Source organism: Salvelinus alpinus, chromosome 8 (genome assembly GCF_045679555.1).
Source record: "Salvelinus alpinus chromosome 8, SLU_Salpinus.1, whole genome shotgun sequence".
Lineage (NCBI taxonomy): Eukaryota > Metazoa > Chordata > Actinopteri > Salmoniformes > Salmonidae > Salvelinus > Salvelinus alpinus.
The window spans coordinates 26,054,169-26,069,475 of record NC_092093.1 but is presented as its reverse complement, the minus strand read 5'-3'; the positions used below and the strand labels follow the sequence as shown (position 1 = coordinate 26,069,475).

The window sequence follows — 15,307 nt, the reverse complement described above, 5'->3', positions numbered from 1 at the left end:
CGCTGTCCTCCTACCCAGCCTGCTCAATATCACTAACCCTGTTCTCCTATATATCCATCACTCCAACCTTAGCTTAATGTCTCTAACCAGGCTCTCCTCCTCTACCCTTAGGTCCAAGCGGAAGGTCCTGGGTCGTAAGGAGTCTGAGGAGGACAAGCCGCAGGGCCACTCCCCCTGTCCGTCTCCCCCCGTCACCCCCACGGGCGCCTCCCCCAGCCTAGTAGCCTCGCTGTCCATGGGCAGGCAGACGGGCTCCATTCAGCGCAACCTGCGTAAGTCTGCCACCAGCAGCGACACCTTCAAGGCTCTGCTCCTGAAGAAGGGAAGCCGCTCTGAGACCAGCTTCCGAATGTCGGCCGCTGACATGCTGCGTTGCACAGACCCGCGCTTCCAAAGGACGCGCTCCGAGTCCTCCCTGGACCCGCCATCCTCACCATCGTCGCCGACAACACCACACAGCCCTTGCGCTTCCCCAGGTCGCAGCAAGAGGGCGCCAGAGGAGTGGGCCCGCAACGAGGGCCTGTCCTACTCCTCCCCATCATCATCACTGAGCGGCATGAAGTACGGGCGATCGCGAACGCCGCCCTCTGCTGCCAGCAGCAAGTACAACGCCCGCAACCGCATTCTGAGCAGCCCTATGACGGTCATCTGCGAGCGTGAGGGAGAGTTAGCTGAGAGCGCAGAGTGCGGAGACGTCCCTGACAGCCAGCCCTGCCCCTTGCCCCTCCCCCTGCTCCAGGGTTCCAACGGCACTTTATCTGAGGAGAGCAGTAGTTAGATAGAAGGGACCGCCCCCTGGATACAGGGACTTGAACTCACTCATGGTCGCCGGGGAGGGGTGGGCCCAATGGTGGCCCCCCCACAGACTCATGTGCCCCCTGAGCCCCACCCCTGGCTCCAACCACCCCTGGTTCCAGATCCTGTAGATTTTGGACCTGGTTCTGAGGAAGCGGACCTGACTGGCCCTCAGACTGACCGGACTGTTCTTAGTCTGAAGTGGAGACCGACTCAGCTGCAGCTTTTCAAGACTAATTTTCCTCAATCACATTTCTGCATTTAATTTTGATAACCCATTGTTTGTGTTACAAAAAAAGTAATCATTGTTTTTTTCCAAAGACTGATTTTCCCGTTTTGTTTGTTTGCTCGTTTTAATAAAAAAAATATTCCTGTTAGAGCTTCAGAGGTGCTGATTGTATTCAGGGTTGGTTCCTGTAGTTTTTAGGTTTCTCTAAGGTTAAGTGAAAAGCTAAGGTGATATGAAGGTATTGAAAAGTGACAATTGTTTTTATTTTGGCTGCAGTGGTGCCATTAGTTAGTCAGGCGGTGGAATGTGGAACTTGAAGGTGTGCTAGGGGCTGGCTTAAATGCAGTGTATTTCTGCTCTGCTTGCTGTTCATCTCCTGTTATCTTGAGTCTTAACATACCATTGCTTGTGAGTATGTATGGTAAAACAATATAGAACATGTGGCAAACAGTAACAGAACGGTACACCAAATGGTTCCGGGACACAGCTCCAGCTTTGGTTTTTGTCAAGTTTTCTATCTGCTCTTTGAAGTGTGTGGTTTGCAGGGGCTGGAACTTTCAGTGGTCAAGGGGAAGTGCAGAGGGCTCGTGACTCTGCCCCATAGGGACAGGCCGGTGAAGAGACGCACATGGACAATGGCTAGGTCTATTCTACACAAGACACACAGCCAATATGATGGATTTAATATGGAGGTTTGGAAAACCTTGGATTTTTGGAATTTTAGTTTGTAGATTTGCACTGTCCATATGTGTTTCCTTTTTCTTTGTTTGTGTAATTTTAAAACCATGTGTTTAGAATTGTTTTATCATTAAGCCTGTGTTTAGGTATCCTCCTTTTCCCTCACATGTTTGGGAATTAAGAATTAATCTTTAAAAAAGTCAAATGAAAAAATATTAACTATAAACTGTCATTTTTATTTGTGATCATTTTGGTTACCAAAGAGCTAAACAATTAAATGTAGCCTGCTGTTTATGCTAATATGGATACAATCTGAATCTGTGATTAGCCGTACTGGACCGGACCTATTGACCGAGGTCCAGTATTGTGGAGTTTGATGAGATGACCTTCTAGGGTTTAGGATTACCATCACACAGTTTACGTTTCTACTAGGTTTCTCTCTCTTGCGCAGTTTTATATGGTTCTTTTTGTTAAAAAAAAGTTTTGAAAGACTTTGTAATTTTTTTGAGCCCTTGTTGAAAGGGAGTGTTTTCATTTTGTAGACTATTTATTTTAAAATAGTGAGGATGTGGTACTCCAACACCCAGCCAACCAGCAGTCAGGTACTCTAACACCCAGCCAACCAGCAGTCAGTACTCCAGCCCCAGACAACCAGCAGTCAGGTGGAGGTGAGGAAAGGTTTGGAGCAGGGAGGGATCGGGAGGTGAGGAAAGGTTTGGGGTGGGGAGGGATCAGGAGGTGAGGAAAGGTTTGGGGCAGGGAGGAATCGAGAGGTGCAGGAATAAGTGGAGAGCCTGGACCACAGTTCACGGGCTAGGTTTACAAAGCTAGAGCAAATATTGTAACATTTATAGTGGTATTAAAAACCTAAAGAGGTACAACAGTGGTTAACAAAAATATTCCACCCTGGTGCAAAAGCTCAGTAAATCTGACCTGATGTGTCATAGAGGAGGTGACAAGCGTGACTCTTCCTACCCTCGTAGAGCCTGTAACAGCCCAGGTTTAATCACCTGTGACCAATGGGTCTCGCAGGGTTCAGACCCAGCCATGATTCAGAGCTCGTCTCAGTCCGGCTCATGATGGGAGTTTATGAAGTCTCAATCTCAGCTTGCTGAGGAAGGAGGAGGGGAGGAGAGGGATGAAATAAAGGTGGGGGAGACAGTGGATGTAAAGGAGGCAGGCAGGCTAACCTCTTGTGTATATGTCTGTGTAATAAAACATGTTGATATTTAGTGTCTCGTCTCTCTCTCTACCTCTGTGTGATTCACGACCATCTGCCAGCCCGCCGCCCAAATCACCGCCTCATTAGGACCGTTGCCATGACACCCACTGTCTTCTGTCATCCGGAAAACTTCAGAGGCCATCACTTAGCCCCCACTTCCTCCTCCAGGTCATCCCTTATGCCTCTCACCTCTGTACGTCCCGTTAGAACTCTGCGTCACCTGGTGTCACATAATATTCCACTGTTGTGCCATCATAACTGTGTGACATATAGTGACACTGCATAAATGTCACCTCTTCTAATATTACATGAAGACATGTTGGTTTCTGTAATAGAGACCAAGTTATCTCCATAGGGACACTGGCTCGGCATATCCACCAATCCACACACTGTTATATGAAATGGTGCTATATAGAACAACAAAGCACCCTTAGTTTTAGCAGTTCACCCACTCTGACACATACACACATCATTGGGCTGACTGGTAGCCCACACCACTTGAATATTTAACTGTGTTACTCCATCTCCCCTTTAATATTCCAGACAGCAGTCCCAACATTTCACTGTCACATCAATCAATGCGACGCCTCTCTCCCTCCCATCATCATTCCAGTGACATGCTGTGCCTGCCCTCTTTCCAATACGCAAGTGTCACTACCCCATACCGACCCTAGTCAGCCAACCCATCTTCAGATATAAGATCATGGTACTGGGACACTTCCTATTGACTTGGTAATGCTCTTCATTATAAAACCTTGACTCAACATCTTTACATAGAATTCTTTACTGTTTTTTCCAATATGCATAATTTATTCAACGGTTCAATAATTTACTGTACATAAGTAATTAAAAAAACTGGGTGGGAAGCAATTCCTTGTGCAATTAATATACTCAATGTATGGTATCAAATACAATTTGATTGAAACCAGTGAAAAGATCTGAAGTCTCACAAAGCCACAAGGCATGGGACAGGTTTCTGACTAAGCAGCAGCAGACAAAACAGCAGTGACAACAGCAGTGTCCTGCCCCGGTTCTGCTGACCGTCTGAACATGATATTGGGAACAATTCTCCTAAAAATAAAGATGAGTACACATACACTGACCTGACTGAGAGGAGGATAGGAAAGAGAGATCGGGGGAGCGAAAGGTATGGATGAAACAGGATTTCAGCTGGCTGTGAAGGGTCATGACCTTCAGTTTGTAAGACATACAGATTTGTTGTGTACCTAAGGATTTCAACCTCCAAAAGCACTGCTCTCAGGAACTAAAGCCCAAACACAGACTACTCCATGAAAGTAGACATTTTAAATGTATTTAATCACGTTTTACATATATTGATTGTAAAATAGTACATCAATTAAAACATTTCACTATTACATGATTGTGGATGTATAAAGTATTCCTTCTTTGAATAATTGTATATATCATAGTAAAGAATGTAACACAATATACACTGTGTACAAAACATAAGAAACACCATCCTGAAATTGAGTTGCACCCCCTTTTGCCTCAATTCGTCAGGGCATGTACTCTACAAGGTGTCCAAAGAGTTCTGCATGGATGTTGACTCCAATCCTTCCCACAGTTGTGTCAAGTTGGCTGGATGTCCTCTGGGTGGTGGACCATTCTTGAGACACACAGGAAACTGTTGAGTGTGAAAAACCCAGCAGCGTTGCAGTTCTTGACAGAAACCGGTGCGCCTGACACCTACTACCATACCCCGTTCAAAGGCGCTTAAATCTTTTGTCTTTCCCATTCACCCTCATTGGCACACATATAGAATCCATTGTTTCATGGCTTAAAAATCCTTCTTTAACCCATCTCCTCCCCTTCATCTACACTGATTGAAGTGAATTTAACAGGTTACATCAATAAGGAATCATAGCTTTCACCAGATCAGAGACTGTTTTCTCTTCTACCGCACAGCAAGCAGTACCGGAGCGCCAAATTTAGGACCAAAAGGCTCCTAACAGCTTCTACCCCCAAGCTATAAGACTGCTGAACAATTACGAAAATCGCCACCGGACAATTTACATCAACCCCTCCCTTTTTGTACACTGCTGCTACTCGCTGTTTATTATCTATGCATAGTCACTTCACCCCTACCTACATGTACAAATTACCTCTAACCTGTACCCCCGCACACTGACTCGGTACCGGTACCCTCTGTATACAGCCTCGTTATTGTTATTGTGTAACTTTTTATTTTAGTCTACTTGGTAAATATTTTCTTAACTCTTCTTGAACTTCACTGTTGGTTAAGGGCTTGTAAGTAAGCATTTCACTGTAAAGTCTGCACTTGTCGTATTCGGCGCATGTGACAAATAAAGTTTGATTTGATCAGTCTGTCAAGGAAAGAGCAGGTGTTCCTAATGTTTTCTACACAGTGTATAATACATTTTTCCATTGATCCAGCTTCTGTCCCTTTCACAACCTAATATCAGTTTACATCATAATATCCCAACAAATGTGTCAACAAGATGCAGACACACATTACATTTTCACATCATCATTGAGTCTTTCTCACAGTGATCCATAGTTCAGCAATAGCCCATAAGCATGTCTAGTCATACAACGCAGCCCTCAGAGCTAAGCCACACTGCCAAGTCCTCCGTAAAATGTACATAGTTGCCACCATTAATTAGCAGTTTGAATATGCAAGGTGTCTACAATGAAAAGTACAAAGTAAAAGAGCACAATAAAAGTTGAAAAGCTTAAAACAAGTTAAGTGAGTCAGGAATTCAGTGTCAAAGTTCAAAGGTCTTCCCCGTACATTTCCTTTTCTGAAGAAGTGCTAATGTTAGCTTATATGAGTGCTTGTCATGCCAGCATCTAACGGAATTGAGTTCAATTATTTTTGAAGTCCCTTGTAGTATACAATGTAGTAGAAAGAAATGTCTCAAATAGCAGATACAGTACATCATCAGTCCCTTCAGTGACCTCAATATTAACAGCATCTAAAAAGCTCCTTGACATCTCCGTTTCTAAGTTTCTTTAAGTATTAATGGAAAGCTTATTACTGTACTATCATTATTACAAAAGGTCACAGACATTGCTTAGGCACTTGTGATTATGCTCCAAAAAGCTGCATATCTTTTTCTAATCATAGTGGGAATGGGTGCCATGCTGTTCAGTTCCTTACCTTCCTCCCCAATGTGTGCACCTGTTGACTCCCCCTCACAGATTGAAAATTAATAGACTGTTTTAAGATAGCTACACTACATGACCAAAAGTATGTGGACACCTGCTCGTCGATCATTTCATTCCATTCCAAAATCATGGGCATTAGTAGAGTTGCTCCCTCCTTGCTGTTGTATCAGCCTCCACTCTTCTGGGAAGGATTTCCACTAGATGTTGGAATATTGCTGCGGGGACTTCCATTCAACCACAAGAGCATTCGTGAGGTCAGACACTGATTTTGGGAGATTAGGCCTGGCTCGCAGTGGATATTCCAGTTCATCCCAAAGGTGTTCGATGGGGTTGAGGTCAGGGCTTTGTGCAGGCCAGTCAAGTTCTTCCACACCGACCTCAACAAACCATCTGTATGGACCTCATTTTGTTGCTGAAACAGGAATGGGCCTTCCCAAAACTGTTGCCACAAAGTTTGAAGCACAGAATTGTCTGAAATGTCATTGTATGCTGTAGTGTTACGATTTCCCTTCATCCCGTCAATGGAACTAAGGGGCTTAGCCCAAACCATGAAAAACAGCCCCAGACCATTATTCCTCTCCACCAAACTTTACAGTAGGCAATATGCATTCGGGCAGGTAGCGTTCTCCTGGCATCCGCCAAACCCAGATTATTCCGTTGGACCAGATGGTGAAGCGTGATTCATTACTCCAGAGAACACGTTTCCACTGCTCCAGTCCAATGGCGATGAGCTTTACACCATTCCAGCCGACGCTTGGCATTGCGCATGGTGATCTTAGGCTTGTGTGCTGCTCGGCCACGGAAACACATTTCATGAAGCTCCCGACAAACAGTTATTGTGCTGACATTACTTCCAGAGGTAGTTTGTAAGTGAGTCTTGCAACCGAGGACAGATGTTTTTTACACGCTACGCGCTTCAGCACTCGGGGGTCCCGTTCTGTGAGCTTGTGTTGCCCACCACTTCGCAGCTGAGCCATGTTGCTCCTAGACGTTTCCACTTCACAATAACAGCATTTACAGTTGACTGGGGCAGCTCTAACAGGGAAGACATTTGACTAACTGACTTGGAAAGGTGGCATCCTATGACAGTGCCACATTGAAAGTCACTGAGCTCTTCAGTAAGGTCATTCTACTGCCAATGTTTGTCTATGTAGATTGCATGGCTGTGTGCTCAATTTTTGTAGCTGAAATAGCTGAATCCACTAATTTGAAGGGGTGTCCACATACTTTTGTATATATAGCACAGGAGGTTGCTAGCACCTTAATTGGGGAGGATGTGCTCGTGGTAATGGCTGGAGCGGAATAGTTGCAAATACGTCAAACACATCATGGTTTCCATGTGTTTGATGCCATTCCATTTGATCTGTTCAACCCATTATCATGAGCCATCCTCCTCTCAGCAGCATACACTGATATAAAGTGAATCTGATCGGAACTCCCTCTATACTAGTCCATGCCTACACCAATCCAATACTTCTAAATAAATGAGTGTTCAAGTGCATACTTCGAGGAGAAAGGCAGGGACCCCTTTGAACCGTTACTATGGCTCTGTCTTCTGGAGGATCCAGACCTCATTTCTGCGGTTGACTAGTTTGAAGGGGCTGTCATAGCCACAGACGTAGTAGGGCATGTCCTTGTAGCGTGCCCCGTCCCTCTGGAGGCTCTCTAGCAGATTCAGAAGCTCCTCACGGCTCTTCTGCATGTTGGTGAAACCCCCATACGTCCTGCATGGAAAGACAGGGAGCATGACGAAGGATATATTTTTATGAGGGAAGGAAAGAAAGGATACTGGTGCCGTGGTCTATGGTCTAGTACTCACAGATGTGTTCATGAACACTAACTGCTGGCCCTATACGGCCTCACATTTCAAACGTCAGCAGGTGCTATTGTGAGTGAAACCTGTATTGGTCCATTACCTGACAAACACAGTGAACTCCTTTCTGTTCTCCAGGAAGACTTCTGGGTCGCTGGGCAGGGGCGGGTCGGCCTGGTGCTCCTCTGGGATATAGAAGGACACTGTGAAGGTGGTCTCACAGGCCGGGCCAGCCCCAGGGTCCACCAGACACGTCACTGGAGCTGTCATCTCCACGTTCTCCTCTGAGACACACACAAGCCAAAGATAGATGGCCAGATACTCAACACATAACCAGGACCAGGCACAGGCAGTTAGACTGTGGGTATGACAGACACACACAGTGACACAGATAGTGACTCCCTAATTTGAATACTGGCCATGTGTCTCTGACAGAGACATTAGATGGTAAGGATATCACATTTTCTAAACAGACACTAAAGCCACGACAGCCAACACAACACACCTGCCCTATGTACTTACTGCCCATATGTCACATGCCCTAAACACACAAAAATATGATGCACAACACCCTCGTAAAAAATATATGTGCACCTGCTATCATTTGAGACACACTTTGCCCTCTTTCGTCTGGCACTAGTTCCTACTTCACTGTAGGGTCGTTTTAATGTTGTTGTTTTTTAGAAATGCCTACATGATCTGTAAATACAGTATTTAAGCTCACAGAGCTGTGTGTCACATACATTGAGTGCACAAAACATTAGGAACTGCTCTTTCCATGATTGACTGACCAGGTGAAAGCTATGATCTCTTATTGATGTCACCTGTTAAATCCACTACAATCAGTGTTGATGAAGGCAGAGGTGACAGGTTAAATAATTATTTTTAAGCCTTGAACGGAGTATGGTTTGGACACACCTACTCATTCAAGGGTTTTTCTTTATTTTTACTAGTTTCTACATTGTGGAACAATAGTGAAGACATCAACACTTTAAAATAACACATATGGAATCATGTAGTAACCAAAAAAAGTGTTAAACAAATCAAAATATATTTTAAATGAGAGATTCTTCAAAGTAGCCACCCTTTGCCTTGATGACAGCTTTGCACCCTCTTGGCATTCTCTCAACCATCTTCATGAGGTAGTCACCTGGAATGCATTTCAATTAACAGGTGTGCCTGGTTAAAAGTTCATTTGTGGAATTTCTTTGCATCTTAATGGGTTTGAGCCAATCAATTGTGTTGTGACAAAGTAGGGGTGGTATAGAGAAGATAGGGCAATTGGTAAAATAAGTCCATATTATGGCAAGAACAGGTCAAATAAGCAAAGAGAAACGACAGTCCATCATTACTTTAAGACATGAAGGTCATTCAATCCGGAAAATGTCAAGAATTTTGAAGGTTTCTTCAAGTGCAGTCGCAAAAACCATCAAGCGCTATGATGAAACTGGCTCTCATGAGGACCACCACAGGAAAGGAAGACCCAGAGTTACCTCTGCTACAGAGGATAAGTTTATTAGAAATACCAGCCCAAATAAATGCTTCAGAGTTCAAGTAACAGACATCTCAACATCAACTGTTCAGAGGAGACTGCGTGAATCAGGCCTTCATGGTCGAATTGCTGCAAAGAAAACACTACTAAAAGGACACTAATAAGAAAATGAGACTTGCTTGGGCCAAGAAACATGAGCAATGGACATTAGACCGGTGGAAATCTGTCCAAATGTGAGATTTCTGGTTCCAACCACCGTGTCTTTGAGACACAGAGCAGGTGAACGGATGATCTCCGCATGTGTGGTTCCCACCATGAAGCATGGAGGAGGTGGTGTGATGGTGCTTTGCTGGTGACACGGTCTGTAAATTATTTAGAGTTCAAGGCACACTTAACCAGCATAGCATTCTGCAGCGATACGCCATCCCATCTGGTTTGCACTTAGTTGCACTATCATTTGTTTTTCAACAGGACAATGACCCAACACACCTCCAGGCTGTGTAAGGGCTATTTGACCAAGAATGAGGGTGATGGAGTGCTGCATCAGATGACCTGGCCTCCACAATCACCGACCACAACCAAATTGAGATGGTTTGGGATGAACAGAGAATGCCAAGAGTGTGCAAAGCTGTCATCAGGGCAAAGGGTGGCTACTTTAATAATCTAAAAAAATAAATAATAATGTTTAACACTTTTTTGGTTACTACATGAATCCATGTGTGTTATTTCATAGTGTTGATGTCTTCACTATTATTCTACAAATGTGGAAACTAGTAAACAAAGAAAAACCCTTGAATGAGTAGGTGTCCAAACATTTGACTGGTACTGTACATGTTTTGATAAGTTTTGTATCAGAACTAAAGTGGCCAAATAACTTCTTAAAATGAAGCACATCAATCTGATTTATAAAATGGTGTACAGACTAACGGGGTTTTAAGTTCGAGGAAGATCATTTTCACCATAATAATGCACCTTTATAATAAAGCGTTACATGCATAATCGCACTTGTCGTCACTTATGAGAATGGTGCAAATGCAATCGAGTATCAAATCACACACATCATCAAAACAGCCTCTAGTACTTTTTAAACTCACCTCACTGTGATGATCAATTTGAAGAAATAAGTTAAACAGCAGGTTGAAACAGTTTAAACGAAATGGACAGCGCTTTCTAAGGTGATGATTAATTAAAAACACCCATATGCATATTAGAGCTGATGCATATGAGCAGAGGCCCAGGAAAAAAAACAGAATTAAAATGATGTCATTATACAATACATAGTCTACTGCATATTATGCACTGCAGAAAAACAAAAAAATTATGTAAGATTTCTTTGATACATACTTGAGTGTGAACTGTATTATTATGCACACTAGATGGACTGGTTACCTTACGCTCCAAACTACAGTTGAAGTCAAAGGTTTACATACACCTTAGCCAAATACATTTAAACTCAGTTTCACAATTCTTGACATTTAATCCTAGTAAAAATTCCCTGTCTTAGGTCAGTTAGGATCACCACTTTATTTTAAGAATGTGAAATGTCAGAATAATAGTAGAGAGAAAGATTTATTTCAGCTTTTATTTCTTTCATCACATTCCCAGTGGGTCAGAAGTTTACATACACTCAATTAGTATTTGGTAGCATTGCCTTTAAATTGTTTAACTTGGGTCAAACGTTTTGGGTAGCCTTCCACAAGCTTCCCACAATAAGTTGGTTGAATTTTGGCCCATTCCTCCTGACAGAGCTGGTGTAACGGAGTCAGGTTTGTAGGCCTCCTTGCTCGCACACGCTTTTTCAGTTCTACCCACAAATGTTCTATAGGATTGAGGTTGGGGCTTTGTGATGGCCACTCCAATACCTTGACATTGTTGTCCTTAAGCCATTTTGCCACAACTTTAGAAGTATGCTTGGGGTCATTGTCCATTTGGAAGACCCATTTGTGACCAAGCTTTAACTTCCTGACTGATGTCTTGAGATGTTGCTTCAATATATCCACATAATTTTCCTCCCTCATGATGCCATCTATTTTGTGAAGTGAACCAGGCCCTCCTGCAACAAAGCACCCCCACAACATGATGCTGCCACCCCCGTGCTTCACGGTTGGGATGGTATTCTTCGGCTTGCAAGTGTCCCCCTTTTGTCCTCCAAACATAACGATGGTCATTATGGACAAACAGTTATATTTTTGTTTCGTTAGACCAGAGGACATTTCTCCAAAAAGTACAATCTTTGTCCCCATGTGCAGTTGCAAACCGTAGTCTGGCTTTTTTTGGAGCAGTGGCTTCTTTCTTGCTGAGTGGCCTTTCAGGTTATGTTGATATGGGACTCGTTTTACTGTGGCTATAGATACTTTTGTACCCATTTCCTCCAACATCTTCACAAGGTCCTTTGCTGTTGTTCTGGGATTGATTTGCACTTTCGTACCAAAGTACTTTCATCTCTAGGAGGCAGAACGCGTGTCCTTCCTGAGCGGTATAGCGGCTGCGTGGTCCCATGGTGTTTATACTTGCGTATTAATGTTTGTACAGATGGAGGTGGTACCTTCAGGCGTTTGGAAATTTCTCCTAAGGATGAACCCGACTTGTGGAGGTCTACAATTTTCTTTCTGAGGTCTTGGCTGATTTCTTTTGATTTTCCCATGATGTCAAGCAAAGAGGGACTGAGTTTGTAGGTAGGCCTTGAAATACATCCACAGTTACACCTCCAGTTGACTCAAATTATGTCAATTAGCCTATCAGAAGCTTCTAAAGCCATGACATCATTTTCAGAAAATTTCCAAACTGTTTAAAGGCTACTAGTCAACTTAGTGTATGGAAACTTCTGACCCACTGGAATTGTGATAGTGAATTATCTGTCTGTAAACAATTGTTGGAAAAATTACTTGTGTCATGCACATAGTAGATGTCCTAACCGACTTGCCAAAACTATAGTTTGTTAACAAGAAATTTGTGGAGTGGTTGAAAAACGAGTTAATGACTCCAACCTAAGTGTATGTAAACTTCCGACTTCAACTGTATATATATATATATATATATATCCATGAGTCTGGGAGAGAACCCATAGCCCTAGACCATGCTGTTGATTCATTGATTGTGCAGGGCGGCTTACAGTTAGTATACAATTAGTGAATTTGATTTTGAACAGCCTAGTAATAGGGATTGTTTTGTATTTTCATAATTAATTGAACACATTACCTTTAGCTATACAGAATTCCCTATTCGAGTCCATACAGAAGACATTTTCCCCCTGCCCATTTGATAATGGGCCATTCTAAATTGAAACTAATTTGACATATCAGTAAAGACAAGATTAAATTGAGAATAGTCTGATGGGTGAAAATCAGTTGATGAGAGAACAGATGTGCAGCCTGAGGCAAGGAACAGAGCACAAGCTTTTTCTGCTTCTTCCTCAAATCATCAATAGCCTATAGTCACTCCATGCAGCCCATATTTGTTTTTTTACATTTATTTAACTAGACAAGTCAGTTAGGAACAAATTCTTATTTACAATGGCGGCCTACACCGGCAAAACCCGGACGACGCTGGGCCAATTGTGTGCCGCCCTATGGGACTCCCAATCACGGCCGGTTGTGATACAGCCTGGATTCGAACCAGGCTGTATCTAGCACTGCGATGCAGTGCCTTAGACCACTGCACCACTCGGGAGCCCATATATAATTAGATTTCTAAGACATTCTAAGGTTTGTTTCATTCACAACTAAAGTTGCCAAATAACTCTAAATCTAGCATATAGGACCTGTTTCAAGTGATCATTTTTACGCTCAATATAGCCATGCCATACGCTCAGTAATGGGAAAAAAATATCCTTTCATTTTTTTTATAGCTAAGATCAATTATAATCTTCTTACTATAAACTCATAAAATAAATGCACGGGATTTATAAGCATATCTTGTCAGCTAAATTAACTAGCCTACAGCCGTTGGCATGGAGCATAGCCAGATACAGTAGGCCAACTGATATTCTGAAATATATTTTCTTCATATAATATTTCTTTAGACCCGACTACAATAAATAATGGATTTATTGTGATGGTGTATGTTAAATTGATATATATATATATATATATATCTGAAGTTGGAGACATATCTCCCTCACTAACTTTAAACATTAGGTATCTGAGCAGCTTACCGATCGCTGCAGCTGTACACAGCCCATCTGTAAATAGCCCATCCAACTACCTACCTCATCCCCATATTGTTTTTATTTACTTTTTTTGCTCTCTTGCACACCAGTATTTCTACTTGCACATCATCATCTGCACATTATCACTCCAGTGTTAATTTGCTAAATTGTAATTACTTCGCTACTATGGCCTATTTATTGCCTTACCTCCTTACACACACTGTATATAGATTTTTCTATTGAGTTATTGACTGTATGTTTGTTTATCCCATGTGTAACTCTTGTGTTTTATATATATATATATTCTTTTTTATGTAGATGTTCCAAAGGTGCACATCAGCAGCTTGTATGTGTGGAAGCCTGGAAATGCTAAAGGTGTTCATGTTAATTAACAGTCAATTACCGTGAGACCAGCAGTCTTTTGCATGACAATAATTGGCTGACAAAATGTAATTACCGCCACAGCCCTAGCCAGGCTCACCGGTTTGTGTCAAGAACTGTAATGCTGCAGGGTTTTTCACACTCAACAGTTTCCAGTGCATATCAATAATGGTCCACCGCCCAAAGGACATCCAGCCAACTTGACAACTGTGTGAAGCATTGGAATCAATATGGGCCAGTATCCCTGTGGAATGCTTTCGACACCTTGTAGAGTCCATGCCCCGACAAATTGAGGCTGTTCTGAGGGCAAAAGGGGGTGCAACTCAATATTAGGAAGGTGTTCCTAATGTTTTGTACACTCAGTGTAAATTTATCCAAAGGAACTTGGTCATGCTTGCATACATATTATGTATGGTTGGTCCTGGAAATCAAACTCACTATCCTCGCATTGCAAGCGCCATGCTCTACCAACTGAGCAATAGTTGAAGTGCCTGTAAGCATGTTTGTTTCTAAGAAGTTAGTAGCCTAACACCTAATGACTGGAAGTGTGACTCACTGTTGTGGTTGTTGCCCTGGATGTAGTTGAACAGGCGTCGGAACCCAGTGCTTAGCGCAGCCTGCTGCTCCATACCAGTCAGAGTAGTGCTTATCCAGTTGGTTGTCTGATAGGTACGGACCTCATAGTCAGGAGCCTGAACACCCCCCCACACACACACACACAAACAATTGGAGGATAGAAATTACTAGGTGTGATTGAGTGTACACACACACACGGTTGTTGTAAAATTGCACTTGTTCAACCAGAAAAGGTGTATCCATATCTAAGCTGACTGGGTACTAAGAACCACCAACCTTATTCTTCTCGTTAAGTGTAAACTTTGGATTCTGCAAAGTAGTCGAAAAAAGAGCTTGCCCAATTGTTTTCAGCATTGTGGGAGGTTTCTGATCAGTCCTAAAGTCCTTCTCATTCAATACTTGAAATTCAAAGCTAAAGAAAAAGGTAAAACTATGATAAGACAACTTCGCTGATCATACCACAAAACAACTAACGTTATAACTTAAAATCAATAATTCACAACCCGTTCCTAGATAGTCAATGTTCACAACAACTTGCCTCTCCCCACAACCAGGTAGCTAGCGAGATAAAGCGTCTAAAACGACAGTCCTTACCTTCTTCGAAATCACTGGTGTGGCAACGTGCTAGCTATGTATTTATCGGTTTTCCTGGATTGAAATTACAAAGTGGTCAAAAATTAGGTGTTTCATAACAAGGAGGGCGAGGTCATTGGGGGAGTGGTGCGTTTGTTGTTACAAAATCTCTTCGGTCACATGATATTTACGTAGCAACGACAGAAAAACGTGAATCCTGATTGGCTGCCCAGAGTTTTTGTAAACCATAA

General features: G+C 42.8%; 2 protein-coding genes across 8 annotated transcripts in view; one reads left to right on the top strand and one right to left on the bottom strand.

The window, feature by feature from the left end:
- The window catches only part of nhsl1b (NHS-like 1b), a 164,292-nt gene extending 161,358 nt beyond the window's left edge, over positions 1-2,934 (top strand). For all 7 annotated transcript variants that reach the window (XM_071413144.1, XM_071413147.1, XM_071413151.1 and 4 more), the window contains one exon: positions 112-2,934. In XM_071413144.1, the coding sequence (XP_071269245.1) occupies positions 112-778 (667 nt within the window). In that variant the 3' untranslated portion in view covers positions 779-2,934. The remainder of the gene's footprint in view (positions 1-111) is intronic.
- Positions 2,935-4,222: 1,288 nt separating this feature from the next.
- On the bottom strand, positions 4,223-15,225 carry hebp2 (heme binding protein 2). Its single transcript, XM_071413152.1, has 5 exons — positions 15,078-15,225; positions 14,760-14,895; positions 14,464-14,599; positions 7,991-8,171; positions 4,223-7,798 (listed from the first exon to the last, which is right to left on the bottom strand). Exons 2-5 carry the CDS (start codon positions 14,835-14,837, stop codon positions 7,615-7,617), a joined length of 579 nt encoding a protein of 192 aa, XP_071269253.1. The 5' UTR covers positions 14,838-14,895; positions 15,078-15,225; the 3' UTR covers positions 4,223-7,614.
- Between the last annotated feature and the right edge of the window lie 82 nt (positions 15,226-15,307).

Coding starts and splice junctions, on each gene's coding strand:
- hebp2 (XM_071413152.1), bottom strand. CDS start 14,837: ATGCTGAAAACAATTGGGCAAGCTCTTTTTTCGACTACTTTGCAGAAT. Junction 14,600..14,759: donor CACTTAACGAGAAGAATAAG/GTTGGTGGTTCT, acceptor GGGGGTGTTCAG/GCTCCTGACTATGAGGTCCG. Junction 8,172..14,463: donor CCAGGGCAACAACCACAACA/GTGAGTCACACT, acceptor TGTGTGTCTCAG/AGGAGAACGTGGAGATGACA.